A 23156-nucleotide genomic window follows, 5' to 3' on the forward strand; every position below is an offset into this window, starting at 1 on the left:
AATGTATTGAATGTAATGTAGTGGTGACTTTGTTATACAGATTAAAATCGTTCGATGGAACTTAGATAAGCTTTATTTACAGGGAAATTAATTTTTAATGGAAGAACTTCACGATGTTCAAATTTGAAATTTTAACAATCAAACATCGCGTTTGAAATGAATTAGAGAACAATTTCTCCAATTCCTAGAGAACCTTCTCTCTTCATGATATCATTCTTAGTTAATTTTTAAAAAAATGACTAATTCATATAGATGCAATTTTAGCAAAAATATAAATTACATACAAATACGATTGCAGTGATTAATCGGGTAACTTAATAAATGCAGCACGCGATCGAACTTGATATGAAATAAGAAGTTGTACTGTTTCTTTACTATTACAATTTTGTGCATAATTAAGAGCAGTTCTTCCTAAAATATCTTTTTCATTGATATCTGCACCACGTGAAAGAAAATATTTGCAAAGTGATGGAATTTCAAACAATGGGGAATAAGTAAAACATTGGTTAAAATCATTAGTTTGATCGAAATAAACTAAAAATGATTCAAGATTATTATAATTTCCACAATTCAATAAATTGATCGTTATATTGTATTCGTTCATCAAGAATGTAACAAAATCAATGTTGTGTGAAATAATTGCAAAATTCATGCATGCTTCACTTGGTGTTTGATATTTCAAACATTCACTCATGATCTCTTGATTTCCTCCTAAAAATGATAAATTTAGACACATATAAGTTATTTCTAAGTTAAATTTTGTTCTTAATAACTTGAAACAATCAACTGCTCCGTGGTAACAACATAATTCAAGTAATGAATATCCTTGATAAGAAGCTGGATATAAATCACTTTTAAGTTTTTGATTTTTATCAAAATCATCTCTTTCAGTGAAATAGATAAATTCTTCCTTGTCATTATACATAATTGCTCTGTAAATCGTTTTTTCTGAAAGAATATTGATATTTTTGAATTTAAATTTTTCGAAATCATCAGATTTGTCTAACATAATTCCATATTCTTGATAAAACAAGAATTTTGAAAGGGATAAAACTTTTTTGACCTCTTTAATGCCATATTCATCAGAAATGTGTTTGGCAAGAGATAAATATGACTTTGCATAGCGATTATTACATGGGATAAAATATTTTGAGGAAGATGTTTCTTGGATTCAATCAATTCTGTTTTGATCATTTTGTAAATTGAGTTCAAATCTTCTTCATTTTCAGTTTTCAGCTGATACAATGCATTATATGAATCTATATAATATTTATAGGTACTTCGCAATTCACTGTATGTATTTGGATGAACGTTTTGAACAGACATGGAAAAAATTTAAGGGTGCACACGAGAGGATCATGTAAACTTCAGAATTTAGAACCTTATTTTTAGGCATTATCTTGGCTACCTATTTAGGCTCGAAAAGCAAAAAATATCAAAAAATACAACTTGAGTCCATTATGACCCTTTCATGGCGGTAGTTTTTATCCGCTAGTATTTTCCCTTTGAATCTCTTTACAATTCGAAATCAAATTCAAAACTCAGTAGAAGAAAGGAAGAATCGACTTACTACGGTTGTAATACGAATAAATACATATATTTAATTATTTTTATTTACATAATAATTGTTTGAAGCTCATATTCCGTCAAATTTTTAAATAAAAACATTAAAATGTTGAAAATGTTCATATATTTTAATAGGGTTTTGGCACTTTATTGAGGAATTACTACATACATAGTCGAACTGAACTTGATATTTTGAAATTTAAATTATTTATCAAAATTAAAATTTAACTTGAAATTTATAATTATTTAGTCATATTTTGCATAATTCTAAGTAGATTTTGTAAAAAATCAAGAAAGAAAAATTTTAACGTGCTTTATTTTTTCTTTTTTATAATAATACATATTATTATATAATTAACATATTCATAATGTTTCACCCTTTCAAAAATATAATCCTCCTCCTCTCAAATAAACGTACATACGGGTGGCCTCTTTTTTCAAAAAATTAAAATTTGAAATTTTGGGCTCAAATATTAGAGATTTTTTCAACCTTCAACGATATATGTTGTCTATATCAGACCTCCTTTCTTTTTGATACTTAACATTGTTCCTAAATCTTAGCCGTTAAGGCTGTTCTGAAAATATTTTTTTTTCGAAAAAATTCGAAAAAAATTCTTAAAATTCAAAAATCCCTTAATTCCTGAGGATTTTGGAAAAAAGTTTTTACATGAACATGTGTATATTATATGAAGTATATTGATAAGGTAAAAATCAAATTTTATTGCATATTCATAAAATAAACTAACGAATCCCTCAAAATTGAGAGTGTAATCCTCCTCCTCTCAAATAAACGTACATACGGGTGCACCCTTAAAAATGCCAACAAAATAAATTCAAAAGTCAGTTGAATTTTTGAAAGATCAGTTAGAGTATATTGTTTCTGCATTATCTGATCATTGAAACGGAATCGATCTACGTGATGAGTATGAAACAATGATATACTAGGGACTAAAGAATATTAATATTGCAAAAATAAAATTATTCGATGTTCAACTCATCATATCTTGCATTAAAGTTGATACCTTTATTTTTTCAAAATATTACAATGGTATCAATCTTACGTATTGCCAATGATAGCCAAAATACTATTTTGGCATAATAAATTTAAAACGATATTAAAACAACAGTTTTCGTCCATAAGCAGACAATGACTTATAAAACCCAACAATACAGAGTATTCTATTTTTAAATGGTTTATTACATTTAATCGTCATCGTATTTCTTAAAAATCAGCTTTTTGGACAATTCTGCCTGATATTATCTTTTGAGGACAAATTAAATGCCTTATATAATAGTATTTCTACTATATTGAACATTTTCAGATCAAAATTTGAAAAACTCGTGAACTTTGTATTATATGGTTTACTTATCGTCAGAGTAAACTTTAAAATTTTCAATAAAAGTGACAAAAATTTAATGTCATCAAATTCCAATACTGATAACAACGACGAATATGTTTGGTATGATTGTAGATTCGTTACTAATCCAGCCGTCCATGATTATTTACTGGATTCACTCAGACCTAATTTTAAAGAATATTTAAAACCACTTTAATTTTCATAGAAAATCTGAATATCTAGACACTACACTTTTCTTCGTATCTCTACATCTTAACGATCCGATTAATGTTATTGTTGCTAAATTAATTGTAGAGGAAATTACGTGTGAACAAGGAATATTTTACTTTTATTTAAAAGTACAAAATGCTGTATATCATAAAACGATTCTTGATTTATTTTCACCACAAGATAATACAAATCATCTCAATGATTTTCCAATCAACATTGTGAAGATTATTCCTCGTAGAATGAAAGAATCATCCTTCATTGATAATTTGACATATGGCAAGTACTCTATCGATGTAATTTTTTCTGCAATGAATGATATCAGAAATCATGACTATATGTTTTATCTATTCAAAGATATTCACATAAAATCCGAGTACTTTAATCTAATCGGGCTATTAACAGTAGGGAAAAACAAACGAGAGAGTATTCGTTCTTCTGAAATATGGAGTGGGTCTGTAGATCCGCCATTACGGTATGTGGCGTCGAAAGCTTTCAAAAGTACAACTGAATGGTTCACACAAAAGTTGACAGCTATATCTAATGCATTAACTTATACTGAAAAACCTGAGCCTCAGACTAAACACCTAAAAAAAGAATGAATTTTTTTTTCAAATTTTTATTCAAAAACAAAAAAAAGGGGGAACTTCGTCGACAACAAAGGTATCGACCAAAATTGTTCCCATTATGCTTGGTATATGAAGTGTAGTAATAGTGTGTATGGACTCATAGAATGACTTTCGTTTGATTTCGAGATAAATTATGATCTTCTAAAATATCCATATTTTACTTCATAACGCATATGTTTTATCGTATTATGAAAATTAAACGAAAAAGATCAATCAAGACGAGCAAAATTCGATGTTTAAAAAGTACATGTGTTTTTTGATTAGGCTGCTTTCAGGTATTTTTTTTTCTTTTTTTTTTTGAAGTAACACTTTACTCATTTCTTCTTAAAATGAGACTCTGGTAATGGTAACTGTGTATGAGAGTTGGAGTATTGTTAAATTGCGCGAAATGTTGATAAGTTTGAAAAACGTTTTATAGTATGTTCAAATATATTAGAATTTGATAATATGCGATAAAATCGACTGCAAATAATCGATTTTAAGTGATCGATGAAAATCGATGTCAATATTTAAAATTTTCGAGAATTTTTTGACTGAAAGCAGTTGCTTTGGACACCTAGAATGAAGTTCTCCTTAGTGAATTTCTCCAAATTTTTACCATTTTAGAAAAAGCCTAAGCAATTTTCTAGAAAATGATTACGTTTTTTTAATTCATAAATTTTATGGAAAAATGAAGTTAAAAAATATGAAAATTTAAATTTTAGAGCAAAACAAAACATTTTGATTGTTTTCTAAATCGATAAGGCCTTTTCATTTTTATTATTTTATAATTTTTCTACTAAGATATGTCAATTCTACAGCGAATTAAATAATTATTTTTCAATGACATAGAGAAGAGGCATATTTTCCAAAATTATAATTCACCAATATTTTACTATCAAATATAGTATGCAATTCTATATAGATAACCAGCCATTGTTAGTAATATAAAATTATTTCTGGTTCAAATTAAGGATTGGCTTCACATAATTAGAAATAATAATAAGCATCTAGAAAGTAATCAATAACATCATGATTTTATTCACAGATGAGTTCAAGATATATATTGTGATTTGCATTTCGACAATAAATCTGAATAAAATGTGTATTAAACTCCCATATTTAGATATCTTAACATAATCATGTTATCAGTTAGTGACTATTGCTCCAGAACAAGCAAAATTAGATCTGTATCTCATAATCAAACGGAAGTTAAGGTAAGATATTTGAGGCAATATCACCTGATAGTATGCATAATACTATACCAGAGTGATTAGTCAATCCGTTGTTTTAATATCGTTTTAAATTTATTATGCCAAAATAGTATTTTGGCTATCATTGGCAATACGTAAGATTGATACCATTGTAATATTTTGAAAAAATAAAGGTATCAACTTTAATGCAAGATATGATGAGTTGAGCGTCGAATAATTTTATTTTTGCAATATTAATATTCTTTAGTCCCTAGTATATCATTGTTTCATACTCATCACGTAGATCGATTCCGTTTCAATGATCAGATAAAGCAGAAACAATATACTCAGATGCCACTTATTTGGTCTAAAAAATGAGTTCCCCCCTTTAGTTTTTGAATAAAAATTTGAAAAAAAATTCATTCTTTTTTTAGGTGTTTAGTCTGAGGCTCAGGTTTTTCAGTATAAGTTAATGCATTAGATATAGCTGTCAACTTTTGTGTGAACCATTCAGTTGTACTTTTGAAAGCTTTCGACGCCACATACCGTAATGGCGGATCTACAGACCCACTCCATATTTCAGAAGAACGAATACTCTCTCGTTTGTTTTTCCCTACTGTTAATAGCCCGATTAGATTAAAGTACTCGGATTTTATGTGAATATCTTTGAATAGATAAAACATATAGTCATGATTTCTGATATCATTCATTGCAGAAAAAATTACATCGATAGAGTACTTGCCATATGTCAAATTATCAATGAAGGATGATTCTTTCATTCTACGAGGAATAATCTTCACAATGTTGATTGGAAAATCATTGAGATGATTTGTATTATCTTGTGGTGAAAATAAATCAAGAATCGTTTTATGATATACAGCATTTTGTACTTTTAAATAAAAGTAAAATATTCCTTGTTCACACGTAATTTCCTCTACAATTAATTTAGCAACAATAACATTAATCGGATCGTTAAGATGTAGAGATACGAAGAAAAGTGTAGTGTCTAGATATTCAGATTTTCTATGAAAATTAAAGTGGTTTAAATATTCTTTAAAATTAGGTCTGAGTGAATCCAGTAAATAATCATGGACGGCTGGATTAGTAACGAATCTACAATCATACCAAACATATTCGTCATTGTTATCAGTATTGGAATTTGATGACATTAAATTTTTGTCACTTTTATTGAAAATTTTAAAGTTTACTCTGACGATAAGTAAACCATATAATACAAAGTTCACGAGTTTTTCAAATTTTGATCTGAAAATGTTCAATATAGTAGAAATACTATTATATAAGGCATTTAATTTGTCCTCAAAAGATAATATCAGGCAGAATTGTCAAAAAGCTGATTTTTAAGAAATACGATGACGATTAAATGTTATAAGTCATTGTCTGGTTATGGATAAATTAATATGATCGCCAGCATATAGTACAATTCCAGAAACAGATAAATAAACTAGGTTCATCTGCAAGAAGACAGAATTAGCAAAATATATCTGAAATTAAAACGAATAAAGCTCAATTATCACCGCCCCGCCAGAAATACGAAATCAAGATCTCTCTATCGATAATTCTAAGATAGATTTTGAAGACAATTCAAAATCGCCAAATAGTAAACATGATTTGATAGGCAATGCTCCATATATCAAATCAAAAATGTTTGGTGCCGAAATTGAACCTGATTCAATGCATTTACTATATCCATCATATTATCGAAGTATTAGAGAAGCAAGACCTATTCTTTCATTTGTTACACACATAAATGAACAATTACAAAGTGAAGCCATGCAAAAACGTCAAGATAATGATGCTACCGCTATGTTATTTTATATTGAATTCAAAATTTTGAATAATAAATAATCGTCCTTTATCAAATTCAATTTTTTCAATGTCATTTATTTTGAAAGGAAGTAAAATTTTACAAAGATTTTGATGAAAGCCATTATAAAGCATCCCCTATTATTTGATTTCAAGACTTTATTAATCAGTATCCATATGTCCATACTATTGATTATTCTAATTAGAGGTTTTTCTATTTTTATTTATCACATTCACTTGAATTCTTTTATCAGAACACCATCAAAGCTTTCACAACTTACATTTCACACAGAAAAAGAAGAAGTTAAATCAGAATTCTTTTCAGAGCAACTCAAAGTGAAAGAAATGGAAATTTTAATTTCAAATTGCATATTTTCGAAATGCTATTCAAATATAGGACCTGCATGCATGGAAATTACATATCAAGGGCTTTTACCTGAATCGAGATTAACAATTGATTCATGTCATTTTTCTTTATGTTATTCTGCTGAAATAGGTGGGATAGCATCATTAGCACCTTATAATTGTTTGATACAAAAGCTTTGCTGCTCCGGATGCAAGTCACATAAGCGTGCAAATTCATTTTTTGCTTATATAGGGAACGATATCAACTTTACTGAGAATTCATTGGATAAATGTGGTCCAAAAACAGCTCCCGGTGAAACTGAGCTAATGATGCTCTATGGAGGCCTTATTACATGCGAAAATAATAATTTGACAAGAAATTATTGCAATGAACTCAGAGCTTTTGGATGCTTTAGACCAGCGATTAATATTATATACAAATTTAATGATCATGTCAACTCTTCTGCGAAATCTTTGTTTGCATTTTTTGGATTCTTCAGAATGCAGATGGATATTTCAAAATGCTATGTAATTAAGTGCAGTATACTTCCTAATATCGGTCTTGCAACATATGAATACATGCAAAGTTTAATAATTCAAAATTTCTACTATGTTGACACAAATGATGAATTTTCTTTTGTTTCTGTGCTTGATGTTGCTGCAAATTATGGTCCGATTTTCATTAAATGCTTTACAAACAGACCAAAGGCAGAAACTCAAATAAATGGAAGTACTGATTTATCAAATGATGCCATATATATGTATTCGTATAACAGTACAAGGCATGTTCAAATTTGCAGCATAAATACAAGAAAACCAACAAAAATTTTGCTGAAATTAAACAACACGAAGAACAGCTTTGGAAAATTCAAACAGACTGAAAGGACATGTTTACCAATTCCTGATGAAAACGTCGAAGTCGAAGGCCAAGAAAAATTTGATTTCTTCATTTTGTCTGAAATTGGTCTTGTTTTGCTTATCGTTGCTGCAATAGTTTTGTTTTCATTGATATATATTAAGAAGAAAAAGAAATTAGGAAATTCAACTCATCCCAAGAAAGATAGTCCAGATTCACCATTCTTGCATTAACTATTATTAGACATACCAAAACTGAATAATATTAATTTGTAATCTCCTTTAAATTCAATAGAGAAATATAGATATTTTGTTTGTTAAGTAAATCTTTGTTTTTTATGATAACAGTAATATATTTTGAATTTACCTCTACTCATATAAGATAGATATATGTATCTTCAATAATATTTTCTTCTAATCTCAAATTATAATTCTTGCAAAATGGTTAATATGCACTTACAAATGAATCACCCTATACATTTCACTATGGAACTTGAAATTATGGCTCCATATAGAGAATTACTATTAGTTATTTTGATTATTCTCTTCTAATACTCCTGAATAACATGATTTATGGATCTATAAAGAGATCATATATAAGCTATCTTAATAAGAATCAGAAGATAAATTTGTCTCTATAAAAAAAATGTATCTTTTTATAAATTTAATGCATTACACACAATCGTTTAAGAAATAACCAAATAATATAAATAAAATTAAAATTCAAGTATACTTTGTACCGCAACCATTCGCTTTTGAACAAATTGATCTGCGCATTCGAACAAAATCAAGAAATTCTTCAGATTTGAGACCCTTGAATTCGGCTTCAACGATCTCTGCTTCAATTCCCTTGTTGCCCTGTTCAGACTGTTCCACCAATTAAATGCTGACTTTACATCAGTCAAAAGTTGGTCGTAGTCCTCAACTGAGTCGGCGAACTGTGTTATTCTGTCCTCAGATGCTTCGAGGAGGAATCTCATGAGAGTTCCAGTAGTTACGTCGGTCTGATTTCGAAATGGTTCTTCCGCGAGTATAGAAGTTAGTTCTTGTATGTTCGGCTGTGGCGCGAATTCATAGTAAGTGTCGGCAGCGATAAGGCGGTATAATAAAATCAAAGCGTGGTTTATGAGTTTCGTAATATTTTGGAATGTGTTGATTTTTTCTTTCAAATTCGGTGGCGGAGGGGTTTTTGTTGGAAAGAATAAAAATGTTCGTTCAATGATCTCTGTAACTCCTACAGATCCGGCTAATGCCGAATCGACTTCTGCATCCATTGCATCAGCTCTGACCATCTCTATGAAATTAATGGTGACGACATCATAGCCAGAGTTTGAGTTAAGTACTGCTCGTCCCCAAGGTGATAATCCACCACCTGGAGCGATATATTCATGCGCAGTAAGAAATCTGCGGACAGATTCAGTAATAACCTTATTTCTGATGTTATCGTTGGTCGAAGGAACGCTTATTTGGTCGTTTGTCGAGATTGACCGCATTGTTTCAAACAATGTAGTGAAACTACGAGAAACGATGTTCTGTGCTGCAAGGACATTCGATATTATCCTGTTATTATCCTCTAAAGGTGTCGAAAGAGGGTTTTGTTGCAGCATTAATGGTAGAAATTCGTCAATTCTTGGGCATTCCTGGTTTGTAAAGAGTTCTGAGAGCGTAACACCGCTAAAGTTCTTGAAAATGGATATGTAGATATCGCTAATATCGTTTAAATATGCAACACAGTTCCTTGGTAGTGAAATGATGGGATTTTCAGCGGAAGGACCGCATGGTGGGCGCGGAATACGAGGTGGACAGATAATTCCCGCACAAATACATGATTCCGCCTTGGAATTAATAATTGATGGGGTAATAAAATTCTGATTTTCAGGGAGTTTGTCATTTTTAACAGTAGATCCATCGTCTACTTGAGAAAATACTGCATTGGATGCATGAGGGATTTGCATTAATTGCTTAATTGTCGATGGAGTCGCTTGGAATATTAGTGCCTCCATTGTTTCGAATTTTATGTGTGAAATCCAGGAGGAAATATCCTGTAGAGCAATTGTAGTATCTGAAAATATCGCATTTAACATTTTGTTTTTGTACATGTAAGATAATTGTTTTTGGGAGTAAGATGGAGCGTAAATAATCTTAACATCGTGTTCCTTTAAGAACTGTGAGATCGTTGAAAAAAGAAAACTGTAGCAATACGAAAAAAAATGTTGGATTATTCCATCATAGACGAAAATTGGTTCAACATTTTTGCTTCTCATGGCTGTAAGGGAACTATCAAGCATCGTTTGCACGGTGAAAACGATATCGGCTAAGCTACTTCCCGTTGGAAATGATTTTAGCAAATAAGTCTGGAAAAAATGCGTCAAATCGATGCCAATATAAAACTTTTGTCCAATCCCCTCGAGCTTGACAGTTGATGCTATGACCGGAACCGAAATTTCCCCTACTTTCGCTTCGATCTGCATTGCAACTATTCAACACAGGCCGGCCGTGTCACTTTTGTGTTAAAAGATTAATTAATCAAAAAAAATTTACACGCCCGTTTGACACTTAAGTCAAATTTTCCGATTACAATTGACAGGACACGCCTGTAAACGATATAAACTTATATCAAAAACATGTTTTGTCTTTTTTTAGTATCCAGTAAAGCAGAAATGGAAACCACACAATATAAGAATCTCAGATTCGATAATTCTCTCACTACCACCCAAAATTTCACTGTTTCTCATTGTTCATTTTATAATCTTTATAATACAGAAGCAGGTGGATCAATTCACATCGAAAAACGATCGAATCTCATTTCAGTATCAAAATGCATATTTTGGAATAGTACATCACTTGGAAGAGGCGGCGCAATTTACGCTCAAGTATTTGAACTCATAATCTCTTCGAATTGCTTCGGATTGTGCGTGGGAGGCAAAACTAATGGATGTGATGGATCTACTATTTATGCTGAAACTGAAAACGGTATTACTTTCCACGAAATGAATTCATATCAAAGTTGCCCTGACCATTCAAGGACCACTTGGTACGGATTATGCATTTTCTGGCATAACAACCAAACTTCTTTAGATATAAACGTCTCACATTCAACGGTAGATTATTCTGCAGGATTAGCTCACGGAAATAGCAAGATTCTCAAAGTACGAAGATACATAGCAGTCGATGAGAGGAAAGGTGCTGCTCTTTCTTTCTCTTATCAGCAAAAAACTGTTGGAGATGCAATTTACGGTGCTTTTGTGAACAACTCATGCTCCCAAGGCATCATCTATCTACAAGGAGCAGATGCTGTTGTCAAAAACTTTGTTTTTTACAGGAATTCCGGAAGAATTTTGTCTGAAATTCAAGGTGGAGGCTGCCATTTGTACGATTGCGTATTTGATTCACCTAAATTCAACTTTGACAACGTTCTGAGAACAGGAGTTGGCTTAGTTTTCGATAAAACAGACATTAATTTGACAATTTCTGGATTCAGAGAAGTTGACTGCGAAAAAGTTGGAAATATAGTTGTTGTTGCTAGTGATTTCCAGGTTCTTTTGGTTGCTATCTTTGTTTTCTTGTTTATTATTGGAGCTGCTTTTGCTATTGCTCAATTGGTGCATTTCGCTAAATCTAGGCCTATTAGTATGTATACAACGCTTAGAACTAAATAGACTTATTCTTATATTATTTGTAAAAATTTAATTTTATATCGAATTTCAAGTTTTTTTACTTATGAACCCTATTTTAATCGATAACTTGTGTAGGTACTAAACTCATAGATACTTAAATTTTAAAATTTCAAGTTCAATGAAGGAAAAAATGTAACATATTCTACAAGAATTTCACACAAAGCATTTTAGTGCATTATCTTGTTAATTCGAGAAATTGAAATTCAAATTCTCTTTTATTTCAATATTGGATTAGATTACACTCAATGGATACGACAGTCCATTTCAATATATGCTCCATTTTTAAAATGCATTGAATCCTGGGCTGAGATTAATGAAATTGACTACATAATTTATCAAGAAAGTGAGAAAACTTTGGTACAATCGTTGCTAAATTTTCTATCCATATTCGGGTTTTATTTTTTTGCAGCAACACGGGTGTAACACGGGTGTAAACTATTCAATTTCTCTCAAATATTGAGTACTTTTGGGCAACACGGGGATAGAATTGAATACCTTGGGCAACACGAGATTTTTTATTAAACGTATACTTTTATGAAAAATGATTGCTAACTCTATATCAAATTAAAATTTGGATATAATAATTATAGCAATGATGCGCCTTCAATTCTCCATTAAATCTAGATCGTCGAAATTGCACAATTCAAGATTTCATAATTGCATTTCAAATATTTTAAAAAATGTTTTATTAGCATCCATCGAAAACCATTCCACGCTAGATACAATGCATATACAATCAAAAGGCTAAACATAAATTAAAGATTTCTCCCTTTAAATATACCATTATTTTAAAAATTAACTTTGAAGCTTAGCTAACATCGAAATACAGAAGGAAACTAGATAGATTCTTAGTATCCCTGCAAAGATTCGGTGATAATTACCAAAGATTAAATTTCGAATACAATAAGAAGAGTACATAAAGTTTCCTTCAAAGATTAACTTCTTACCGATATCTTTATTATAAATGTTAGTCATAAATCAATTGGATGGAATTTAACTTTTCATTCTCAAATTACGAAACTCAAACTTAGATTTGAGTAGGTTTTGACCATTTTACAATCATTTATATGTATGGGTTTGTTATAAAGCGTGTAAAAAAATATTGTTCAATTTGATCTAATGAAAATAAATTTTTTTGAATATGATAAAAGTTCTTCTTCTCACCAAGTCATATTGTAGCACATCCTAGTTGAGAAATGATAATATCATCTTATTAAACATAACATTCTCTTAAAAATAGTTTAATTCATTGAATACCTCACTTTGTCTCAGCATAACTTTTATCATATGTGTATAGAATGAGACATATTTCTTATAATTGCTCATTATATTTCTGTTTTGAGAGAAATTTTCAAAAAAGAATGCTTGTTTACAACATTTTGCATAACAATATTTATGTAAAGCTAATGTTTGAATCCCTATGATTAGACCAGGTATGCATTATATTTTTATTCACTTATATACAAAGCTCTTAATAGTAAAAAAAAGATTGACATCGAAGTAAAATTTTTACTGCATATATAATATCTACTTATTAGACAGTGCAATTTAAAATGAATGGTAGGGGTCTAAATGATAAATCAAAGATTTTAGTGAACGTTTATATTATCAATTGATAATGCTCTATTTACTTTTGACCTTTGCTTATTCACTAACTATTAATACCACAGGATACTATAACCCACATGTTGATCCCACAGGTACGACTATTGAATTCAATCTTCCTGATAAACGAGACGGATTTTATTATATTGCCTTTGTAAATAAGGATCCCAGTCTCCATTTCAACAGTACTTCAATCAATAACTCGGTTTACAAAATAATAGAACTCAATGCAAAATATATAGCTACAGTTTCCAGCGGAAATATTATTAATTTTGGTGTTTTCCTTGCTCCAAAAATACTCTAGATCCTGGATTTCTATTTACGACCATCAGGGACAGACAGATATTTTATTCCTCCAGAAAATCCGCATGTCCAGATTGATTATATTTTATGCATCGTTAATGACTATGAAACAAATGTTACAATTGAACAACATAGACGCGACGAAAACCTTGCTTATATTAGCACAAATGGAGGCATACCCATTGAAAGAATTACTAATGTTACAAACGAACACCTAATTTTGCTTAGATTTAAATACATTTACATTGTTACTCCAGTTACTTATTACACAATCACTTCAAACAATCCTGATTCCAAAAGTGTTGAAAAATAATATGATAATTCCACAGAAAATCATGTTTTTAATACACCAATCATTATTGAAACTCTTCCACAAACTAAGTCCAACTCACTTCCTGTTTATGCTATTGTTCTCATAGTTATTGCTGCTTTTGTTATTATTGGTATTGCTATTGCTATTTGTTGCTGTATTTGCTGTAAACAAAAGTGTCGCAAATCATCATTAGAGTCACCTTCATCTACATATTCTAAAGCATTTGATTCAACTTCATCAGATGACATTTATCAAGAAGAGCCGCAGCAACAACAACAGCAACAGCCGCAGCAACAACAACAATCAAACAATATTACTCCTTCAATATACTAAGCTCTTCAACAACAACAATCTCCTATTTGTCCAATCTTCATACTCTAGTCCCGAAACTAAGCCTGAATATGATAACCCTTATGCTTAAATAACAATCAGATATTTGTGATGACTTGTACTTTATAAGCACCACTGAAATGCAGATTCTCCAATAGATTGTAGTCCTTATTGAAAAGAAAAAAAAATTTTATTATCTGAAGAAAGTTAAAATATTATCTGATATAAATGTTATATTCTTTAAAGTAATGATTTATTGTTTTTATGAGATGAAATCAGAAAGTGGTAAGTGAATTTTATTAAAAAAATTATTTAATTTATTCTTAAGATTTCTTTGAGTCAGCAGAATCAGAAGCTTTTGTTCTAGATATAATTCTTACGTAGTACTTCTTGAGTGTTGAAGGCACAGACGAGTTGTTTATCTGTTCCTTGCAGAAGTCCACAATCTGGTACTTTCTGAGAGCAGCTCTTCCGTAGTGGAATTTCGATGCTTCATCCAAAATCGCGAGTGCTCTTTCTCTAAATGCAGGAATAGAAGTGAACTTCGACATTGCCTGCACAACGCATTTGATGTCATGGTTTGTATCCAATGTTCCTGCACTACTTGGATCAGAAACAATGTTTTCAACAGTAGAAAACGTTGTTTCCAATGTTTCATCATCATCATTTTCGAAAAGTTTCGTAATTCTGTTGATGTGTTGCACGCAATGCAAAGCACCGCAAGGATCGCTTGTTATGCATCTTATGCAGATCAACGGGTAAGGAGCGACCTTGTCATCATCCAGTGCCTTCACGAAGTCATCAACAGCGTTGTTTGCGTTTGCAGACAATGGATAACTCTGTGTGAAAGCAGCGAAAGCCATGAACGCGAGTTTTCTCGTTTCGCAATCACTGTTTGACAGACAACTCTGCAACAAAGGAATGCAGCCGCTGTTATCCAAGAATTTGGCTCCAGCAAATGACATAGAAACTACACCAGTAAGTCTCAACGCTGGTTGTCTTAAAATGTCATTATTTAAAGCGGTTTTGACAAAATTTGCCAAAGTTTCAACGAAAACTTTTCCTTGAACTTTATCTTGCAAATTCATTATGATTACTGTCAAACACGACGCTGCCAAAGCTGCAATTCCTGGTTTGTCGCTGTTCAAGTGGGGAACAATGTATTCACCAAGTCCAGAGAACGCTTGGAAAGAGCTCTGATTAGATAACAAAGCAAACATCAATTGCAATGAATAAGCAGCAATTGTTGTGTTGTTTTGTTTGAGACACTGTTGGAAACCTGGTTCAGAATCATTAAATAACTTGAAAGCAAATGGAGAATGAACAATTACACCAACAACATACAATGCTTTTGTCATTAATTGTATACTTCCATGAGAAACAACTTTTACAAACAAGGAAGAATACGATTGTATGGCTTTTTGTGGTTGTTGGATCTCTCCAATCAATGCTCTCATGATATCTAACGTGTCGCAGAGGACTTCTTCGTCATCATGTTGTAGGATATCTAAGATTGTCGTTGGACCTTCGCCTCTTGCAAGGAAATTGATCGCTTTCTGGTAAGGAAGAAGGAGTTTGATCAATTTGAGTGTCGCTTTGAGGAGTTCAAGCTTGGCTTCACGAATTGCGTTGCCAAGAACGGAATTAATGATCGAAATCACCGCTGTGTCTGTTTCGAAGGCTCTACGACGGACAACAAGTGATAAAAGATCCGTGGAACTGATTCTGATGGATAATTCTGTTGTACCGAGGAAAGATGCGAGTTTTGCAAAGTGTTCGGCAGTGAGTTTGACGTTGTTGTCAATAGCCATGACGTTTGTAAGTGATTCAATGGCTTTCGGCATGTTCGCGGAACCGAATTTGAGAATTAATTCAAGAAGTGCTTGAGTTCCACCGAGTTTGACGAAGGATTGGCACATAACGGAATCGCACGATAAAGGATAGAAGCATTGGACTAAGTCAAATGATGTCTGTGCCAAACTGCAGGATTTCATCTGATCAACAATGGCTCTGATGACTTCTGAGTTCCTCAAAAGGTTCTGCCAGTTGTTCTTATCATCAATAAGCTTAAGCTTGGCAAGAGCAGTTGAAATTGTCTGTTCTCCTTCCATTTCCATAATAATTTGGTCGATACTCTTCTCCGTGACCTTGTTTATGTCGAACTCGCCAAGATTGCTCTCGTGACTGGAGAATTGGCTGATGTAGGCGTTGACTTGGTCTTGATTTGTACCTGGAAAACTAATTAGTCCGCATTTGAACATTTTCGCGATGGTTTCGAAGTCTGGTCTTTGGTCTGGATCCCTGTCCCAGCATCTCTTGATCAGTTTGACAATCTTTTGCGGACAATTTTGTGGAAATAGTGGACGGGCGTCTTTCTGGATGACATTCATGGATACCTGGATTTCGCTGAGGCCATGGAAAGGTACATCCTGAGTCAAAAGTTCCCAAAGAACGATCGCATAACTGTATACATCTGCTTTGAACGTATAAGGTCTGGAATCAAGCACTTCTGGGGCCATCCATCTGTACGTACCGATACCGCCGGTCAAAACATCAGCTCCTTCGATGTTTCTTGACATTCCGAAATCACAAATTTTCGGGAAGTCATCGGAATCGAGCAAAATGTTCAGAGACTTGAGATCTCTATGCATTATGTTCTTGGAATGCATGTAAGCCATACCTTCCGCAATACCTAACGCGCATATGGTTTTCCTGGTTCCGTCGAACGGAGTTGTAGCTTTTCTGAGGCGCTCGAACAAGTTGCCATTGGACATGAACTCTGTGACTAAGCAATATGGATGTTGGATTGATGCACCGACAAAAGGAAGAATTGCGTAGTGTTTCAGAGAGGAGAAAATTTGTATTTCACGCTTGTACATCTGGAAATCGTGGAATTTGAATTGTTGTGTCTTTAATTTCTTAAATCCAACGAGAAGACCTGTAGATTTCTGATATCCGAGGTATACATCGGCGAAAGTGCCTGAACCTAAGCGCTTTTGTAATTCGAAATCGTCTGGATTGATATTCCATTCTTTGAATTCTTTCAAATTCTCAGTAACTTCTTCGGCTGTCATGTTTCTGAGAAGCTGGTCTTTCTGTTCTTTGGATGCTGCCTCGATTTCGTTGTACTTTTCAACTGCTTCGATGCATTCTTGCTTTCTTAATTCGAAAACTTGTTTTTGCTCGGCTGTAAAGCGATTTGCTTGCGTCTCGAGAGCAAGATCGATCATTTCGATGATGCCTGCCATATCTGATGCATCATCAATGCGAGTTTGGATTGGATTAATTGGGCAAGGCTCATTTTTAGTGAAATTCAGCTCGATACAGCACTTGTTAAATTGAACACGGAATTCATTAAGTTGGTTAATGAATTTGCATGGATTTGCTTTTATAAGAACTTGAAGAAAATTCTGTTCTGAAAAGCTGATAAAAACATTTCTCATATCTGTGATGAGCTTGGATAAGAGCTGTAAGTTTGTGTTTTCGCCTGGTGTGACTTGTCTATTCGGAACGTTTATTTGAGATTTATGAAATGCCAATAATTCCGAACAGAGCAAAGCCAGCTTTGCACGATGGATCACAATATTTTTATATTGTGTGAGGATGCTATATGCTTCACTACGTATATTCTGAAGCCATGCTGGTAATGTTGTGATCGTATCATTACCGACAGGCATTTTTTTTATTTAGCACACAGTGAGAAATGATTTCTTGTTTAATTATCATAAATATATTAAGATTTATCAGTTAATTTGAAATAATTATGAAATATAAGGATATTCTTTAGTTTTCAAAATCAAATCAAATATTAGATATATTTCTTGAATGTTCACAAAAGAAAATCTTGATTAATTTGTATATAAAGCAGCTTTATTAAGTCTAATGATGTAGTTTTCGATCATAATAAAATATATTTATAAAATATTTCAGAAAGAATTTAATTAAGTGCGAGGATTACGTTGTAAGTAATAATATATACTAACACCATGGCAACAAAATGGGAAAATAGAACTGAACATTCTTCTGCAAAATCGAATTTAGCAGATAAACCTGTAAGATGAAGTAAAAATGATATGCCAACATGAATTGAAAGCCATGTTAATGAAGCTTCCTTGATTGGAACATTTAATATCAGTGAAATGGCTCCAACTAGAATTGCAACTAAAGATTTTAATAAACCTTCAAAGTATTTTGGCTCGTAAACTTTAGGAGGTCTTGGTGCTGACATTGGCGGAAACATTTGCTGGATAGGATTTGGACCACCTGGGAACATCTGTAAACTTTTTTTGGAATGACTAAAATTATATTTATTATTGTTTCCGTCTGATCGAAAACTCGATATGGGGGACAATAATGGAGTTTATATAGATCCGCTCGTGTTGTATATTAGAATAATCTTCTATATGTTCTTCCAAATTATTTAATGATTAAATTTTTTCAATTAAAAAATCTTATCTATTGTTATTAATTTTGAATTTTTGAACTTTTTTTGGAATTTTTAGGAAAATATAAAGCTGTGAATGGGCCCTAATTTTGTTATTAATCATTTTATAACCTGAGTTATGTCATAACAAAGTGTTTAGCTTTAAATAATCACTTTGTTTTATCAATTTTAAGGCCCCATTGCTTAGGTATAAAGGAAATAATTTTAAAAATATCAAAAGATTGTAATATTAAGTAAAATTCTTAATATATTTTTCAATATGCTATGATTTGTGATTAACGTACAGAATATCCCACATTCTAACGCAAGTGGTGCGAATGTACACTTATATATATAAGGCATTGAACAAAATAAATATCGAGCTAAAAAATTATTCAATAATTCTGCTTTAATTAGGGTGAAACCAATCATACTTCTTCTATTTAATATATTTCCAGTAAAGGAAATCATGGTTGTCTTTGCCATGATGAGAAAAAAAATTAACTGATAGTCTTTAGGTATTTCAGCTTATATTCATAAATAGTTTTAAATGTGTATCTTGAATTTTCTGTTCAAATGTATTCTTCTTGAGGGTTAAATTCGAAATACGAAACGCTAACTCTTATTGGGATCTAAGAGAGTTAATATAATGCTTCGTTAAGTCTGATCATTATTTCAAATGTGCCATTTGATTGGATCAAAAGTTGATCAGAAAAACAAAAAACAAGAAGAAATAAAATAAAATTGAATTCGGATAAACCCTCTGAAAATATAAATTCAATCAATTTGAGTAGTCTACTTATCGGTAACGATGAAAATACAGAGCCGACAGCACTAAAAAAATCACATCCACCATGAATCAGAGCCTCTTACCAAAGGAGAATGCGCCTTTGGTATTTGTTAATCAAGATAACGATATCTCTGCCTTCACAGAGGAATCCACGTCCACAACTAAGGTAGAAAAGAAAGCCAAGAAGGAAAGATTATCTTTTCTTCCGATATCAGCAGCATTAATCTTCGGAGTGGTATATATGCTTCCATTTTGGAAACTAGATCCCATTTCACACAGTTGTTTTGCTCTTTTGTGTGCAATTGCATTTCTCTGGAGTACAGAAGGTATTCCTGCTTACGCTGCTGCCTATATTGTTCCACTTATTGGTGTATGGCTTGGCTTAGGTTACGATAAGAATACAGGAAAGAGAATTCCAGCTGCAACTTTGGCTTCAACATTCGCATGGAGATTTATGGATCCAATTATATTCGTTTTCCTTGGCTCCATGACCATGAGTGAATGCTTATCAAAACTCAACATTACAGATCGTGTTTCTCGTCTTGTTTTTCGCAGATTATCAAAACAACCGAAATTTATTCTTCTTACATTAATGCTCCTTAACTGGGCAATCGCTGCATTTCTCTCCAATGTCGCATCAACAACTCTCGTTCTTACATTCAGCATGCCAATCATTCGATCTCTTGATCCAGATGATCCATTCATCAAAGCAATTTTGTTCGGCATTGCATGGTCCGGCAATGCTGGTGGTATGCCAACAACCATTGCTTCCCCTCAAAATATCCTTGCTGTTAAATATGTACACGATAATACTCCAATTTCCATTTCCTTCCTCTTCTGGATGTACTTTGGCGTACCATGCTCACTCGTCATCCTCTTCCTTGAGTGGGGCTACCTCTTACTCCGCTTCAAACCACAGCGTTCCCAAATTTACGTCGGAGAAACAGCCGCAGAATACGAGAAATGGGGAATCAAGCACACATTCGCATCAATCATTACAGTATCAACAATTACCCTCTGGACACTTAACGAAACATTCCCTAAAGTACTCGGAAATGTCGGAATTACTTCCATGATCCCTGTTGTCACTTTCTTTGGCAGTGGAATGCTTACAGTACAAGATTTCCATACAATCAGATGGTCAACACTCGCTCTTATGGGCGGTGGCCTTGCATTAGGCGAAGCAATGAAGATTTCCGGACTTCTCGACTTAGTCGCGAAAGTTTCTGGTTCATTACTCGGTGGCATCCCTCTGTGGCCACTTCTCCTCATTTTCTTGTTCATCGAAGCTGTCCTTGCATCTCTAATTAACAGTACATCCGCTGCGGCCATTCTTTACCCAGTTATTGCTGTCATGGGTGCTCCAACACATCACCCGAACCTTATGGTCGTTCTCTCCGCCTTGATGGTTTCTGGTGCTCAGCTCTTCCACATTTCTTCATTCCCCAACGCTCTGATGTCTGGTGTTTGCAGACACAAGCCTGGAAATGGAGAGGAAGTAACACAGATCACATTCCTTGAGGGATCTGAGTACTTCAAATATGGCTGGCCAACTGTGCTCGCTGGAATATTTGTCGTAGCATCTATTGGCTATTTCATCGCTAAGATAAAGTTATAAATTATTAGTTTTTATTTCTTTAATTAGTGTTTGTTTTCTTTTTATAATATATTTCTTATTTCGAAATAAAAAAAGTCTGATTAGACTTATCAATTTGATTGAGCACAATCCAGAGAACTTCACCAACTCTGTTGTTTACGCGTTGATCTATTGATTTGCTATATATATTGAGAAAAAAAAAGTCTGACTAGACTTATCAATTGACATTTTGATTGAGCACAATCCAGTAATTTGGATATATTGTCTCGAAACTATTTGAAACATTGCTCTCTGTTATTATATTTCATGTAACAAGCTAAGCATAGTTCAAAATGAATGCTAGTAGTGCATATACTAAGATATATTTGAAGATTTGTAATTTAAATTTTGAAGAAATATCTTTGATAATGTTAACTACTCAAGCGGTACCATTGGTTATTAAAATAGAGTTGTAATTGAGGTGAAATGATTAGAGAATATCTTTATTTCTTCTTGGCGATCTTGTCGGAGTAGAAAGCGAGTTCCTCACCTTCAAGGATGTAGCCATCAGCACGGCCGCACTGACCTGGGCGGGATGTGATGACAGCGAGAAGACGGCCTTGGTCGAATTCGGCGACAAGTTCTGGAGCGACAACGCCACCATCCTTGTTAGCAGCCCAGCGCTGTGTCATCTTGTCTGTGACCTTCTCTGGCTTGACGTACTGAGACTTGCCGAGGGCCTTGCCGAATTGGCGTTCGTACCACTGCTTGAATGGGGCAGCATCGATGGAAACGACGGAGCCACGAGCAAGTGTGTTTGTGCGGACAAGATCGTTGTCAGCTGGGTGGTATGTAACGTTAAGGATACGTGTCTTACGTGTGCAGTTCTCAGAAGCCCAAGCGAATGTGCCTGTTTCGAGACGGAGAGCACGCATCTTGAGGTTGCCACCACGTACGCGGACGGCGTGGATTCTCTTCTCGCCGATACGTGTCTGAGCAGATGGACGGCCGGCAAGGAAGTTACGTTTCTTACGCCAGGCGACTTGGCGAGCGCCGGACTTTGTGTGCTTAAGGTCTCCCATACGTGTGATACCCATTAGAAAAAAAGGAAGAGCAGCTCGTCAAAACCGCAATTTGTTCTCAATTTAATTTTAGACAAAAAGATCAAAAGAGCATCAACAAAGGCGAATTACAATAAAATTTCACATTATTTTATGAGACACATACCAACAGAATACTATATGTGATCATTGTACTTCTCAGATAATGAACTTTATCTAATCTGATTAAAATTGCATTTCTAGTCTCTTCCATGTCCAGGAAACATATATAAAGTATGTTATTGCTGAGTTCTAATGAAATAACACATTGATAAAGATGCTTCGTAAGGATCTTGCGTTATAAGAGTAATTTTCTCCTACCGAAATCATGGCTTATGCTATGACATTCTAAGAAATTAATAATATGATGTAAATAACAAATATCACGCCATACAAATATTGCATTCATAAACATCTGCAATACCATTCCTCGATTGTGTGGGAATAGTTAATATGGTCCATAGTTAGATGTACAAATGAGTCTTTATGCTAAACAGCAAACTGCTAGAAAGATTTTGAATTTTATTAATTTTGTTTTTCATCAGATACTCCGAATTATTAGTAATCATCCAGCTTGAGAAATATAATTAAGGATGTCAATTTGGAAGAAAAGTGAGAAAATTCCTAAAATGCTAAAAATGAATTTCCAAACGTATTTTTTTATCTCATTTTTTTGATTTTGAAAAAAATTTGGAGAGAAGATCTCTTCGTTTTTGAATTTTATCACGATGGTTTTAAAGTATATTAGACACATGTATTGATATTACTAGTTTTGTATATTTTGAGTACGGATGTCAATTCGGAAAATTGTTTTCATTTTAGGAGAATATAATTTTCCTTTTGGAAAATTTAAAAAGTGAGACGCGCAGGATTCGAACTTTTTTAAAAGTTGATTTAAATATATTCTAGTGTGATTTCTAAGGATAATATCATATTTAAAATAAGAATATACTAGTTTGGGTGGTATAATTTTTTCGATAAATTTGAGAATATGTACGTTTAGGGCATCAAAAGTGTCAATTCGCTCAGCGAAAGCTGAGCTAGCTTCGTTCTCGAAAGAATAGGGAAGGAGTGAAAGAGAGT

The 23156-nt window shown here is 32.9% G+C and overlaps 9 protein-coding genes and 1 pseudogene across 10 annotated transcripts, besides 1 other annotated feature; 4 read left to right on the forward strand and 6 right to left on the reverse strand.

Annotated features, from left to right (window-relative positions):
* Positions 1–250: 250 nt before the first annotated feature.
* TVAGG3_0036490 (protein of unknown function (DUF3447)) lies at positions 251–1318 on the reverse strand (the record flags this gene model as incomplete). Its single annotated transcript, XM_001325504.1, has 1 exon — positions 302–1009. One exon carries the CDS (start codon positions 1007–1009, stop codon positions 302–304), a length of 708 nt encoding a protein of 235 aa, XP_001325539.1.
* A 21-nt stretch (positions 1319–1339) lies between these two features.
* Positions 1340–2376: a mobile genetic element.
* A 606-nt stretch (positions 2377–2982) lies between these two features.
* Positions 2983–3733, forward strand: TVAGG3_0036510 (annotated as a pseudogene). Its single transcript has one exon. A coding segment is annotated over exon 1 (751 nt).
* A 1618-nt stretch (positions 3734–5351) lies between these two features.
* Positions 5352–6101, reverse strand: TVAGG3_0036520 (uncharacterized protein; the record flags this gene model as incomplete). Its single annotated transcript, XM_001325502.1, has 1 exon — positions 5352–6101. The coding sequence occupies one exon, from the start codon at positions 6099–6101 to the stop codon at positions 5352–5354; it is 750 nt and encodes a 249-aa protein (XP_001325537.1).
* Positions 6102–7101: 1000 nt separating this feature from the next.
* Positions 7102–8294, forward strand: TVAGG3_0036530 (uncharacterized protein; the record flags this gene model as incomplete). The annotated part of the gene is made up of 1 exon (XM_001325501.2): positions 7102–8190. One exon carries the CDS (start codon positions 7102–7104, stop codon positions 8188–8190), a length of 1089 nt encoding a protein of 362 aa, XP_001325536.1.
* Positions 8295–8624: 330 nt separating this feature from the next.
* On the reverse strand, positions 8625–10455 carry TVAGG3_0036540 (temperature dependent protein affecting M2 dsRNA replication family; the record flags this gene model as incomplete). Its single annotated transcript, XM_001325500.1, has 1 exon — positions 8673–10427. One exon carries the CDS (start codon positions 10425–10427, stop codon positions 8673–8675), a length of 1755 nt encoding a protein of 584 aa, XP_001325535.1.
* A 99-nt stretch (positions 10456–10554) lies between these two features.
* TVAGG3_0036550 (uncharacterized protein) lies at positions 10555–11652 on the forward strand (the record flags this gene model as incomplete). The annotated part of the gene is made up of 1 exon (XM_001325499.1): positions 10617–11615. One exon carries the CDS (start codon positions 10617–10619, stop codon positions 11613–11615), a length of 999 nt encoding a protein of 332 aa, XP_001325534.1.
* A 1524-nt stretch (positions 11653–13176) lies between these two features.
* TVAGG3_0036560 (protein kinase protein) lies at positions 13177–17938 on the reverse strand (the record flags this gene model as incomplete). Its single annotated transcript, XM_001325498.1, has 1 exon — positions 14508–17861. The coding sequence occupies one exon, from the start codon at positions 17859–17861 to the stop codon at positions 14508–14510; it is 3354 nt and encodes a 1117-aa protein (XP_001325533.1).
* Positions 17939–18036: 98 nt separating this feature from the next.
* On the reverse strand, positions 18037–18471 carry TVAGG3_0036570 (uncharacterized protein; the record flags this gene model as incomplete). Its single annotated transcript, XM_001325497.1, has 1 exon — positions 18122–18457. One exon carries the CDS (start codon positions 18455–18457, stop codon positions 18122–18124), a length of 336 nt encoding a protein of 111 aa, XP_001325532.1.
* A 664-nt stretch (positions 18472–19135) lies between these two features.
* TVAGG3_0036580 (low-affinity phosphate transporter PHO91 family) lies at positions 19136–21015 on the forward strand (the record flags this gene model as incomplete). The annotated part of the gene is made up of 1 exon (XM_001325496.1): positions 19462–21015. One exon carries the CDS (start codon positions 19462–19464, stop codon positions 21013–21015), a length of 1554 nt encoding a protein of 517 aa, XP_001325531.1.
* A 32-nt stretch (positions 21016–21047) lies between these two features.
* On the reverse strand, positions 21048–22073 carry TVAGG3_0036590 (Chain I 40s Ribosomal Protein S8; the record flags this gene model as incomplete). The annotated part of the gene is made up of 1 exon (XM_001325495.2): positions 21477–22070. The coding sequence occupies one exon, from the start codon at positions 22068–22070 to the stop codon at positions 21477–21479; it is 594 nt and encodes a 197-aa protein (XP_001325530.1).
* Positions 22074–23156: the final 1083 nt, after the last annotated feature.

This window comes from Trichomonas vaginalis, chromosome IV (genome assembly GCF_026262505.1).
Source record: "Trichomonas vaginalis G3 chromosome IV, whole genome shotgun sequence".
Lineage (NCBI taxonomy): Eukaryota > Parabasalia > Trichomonadida > Trichomonadidae > Trichomonas > Trichomonas vaginalis.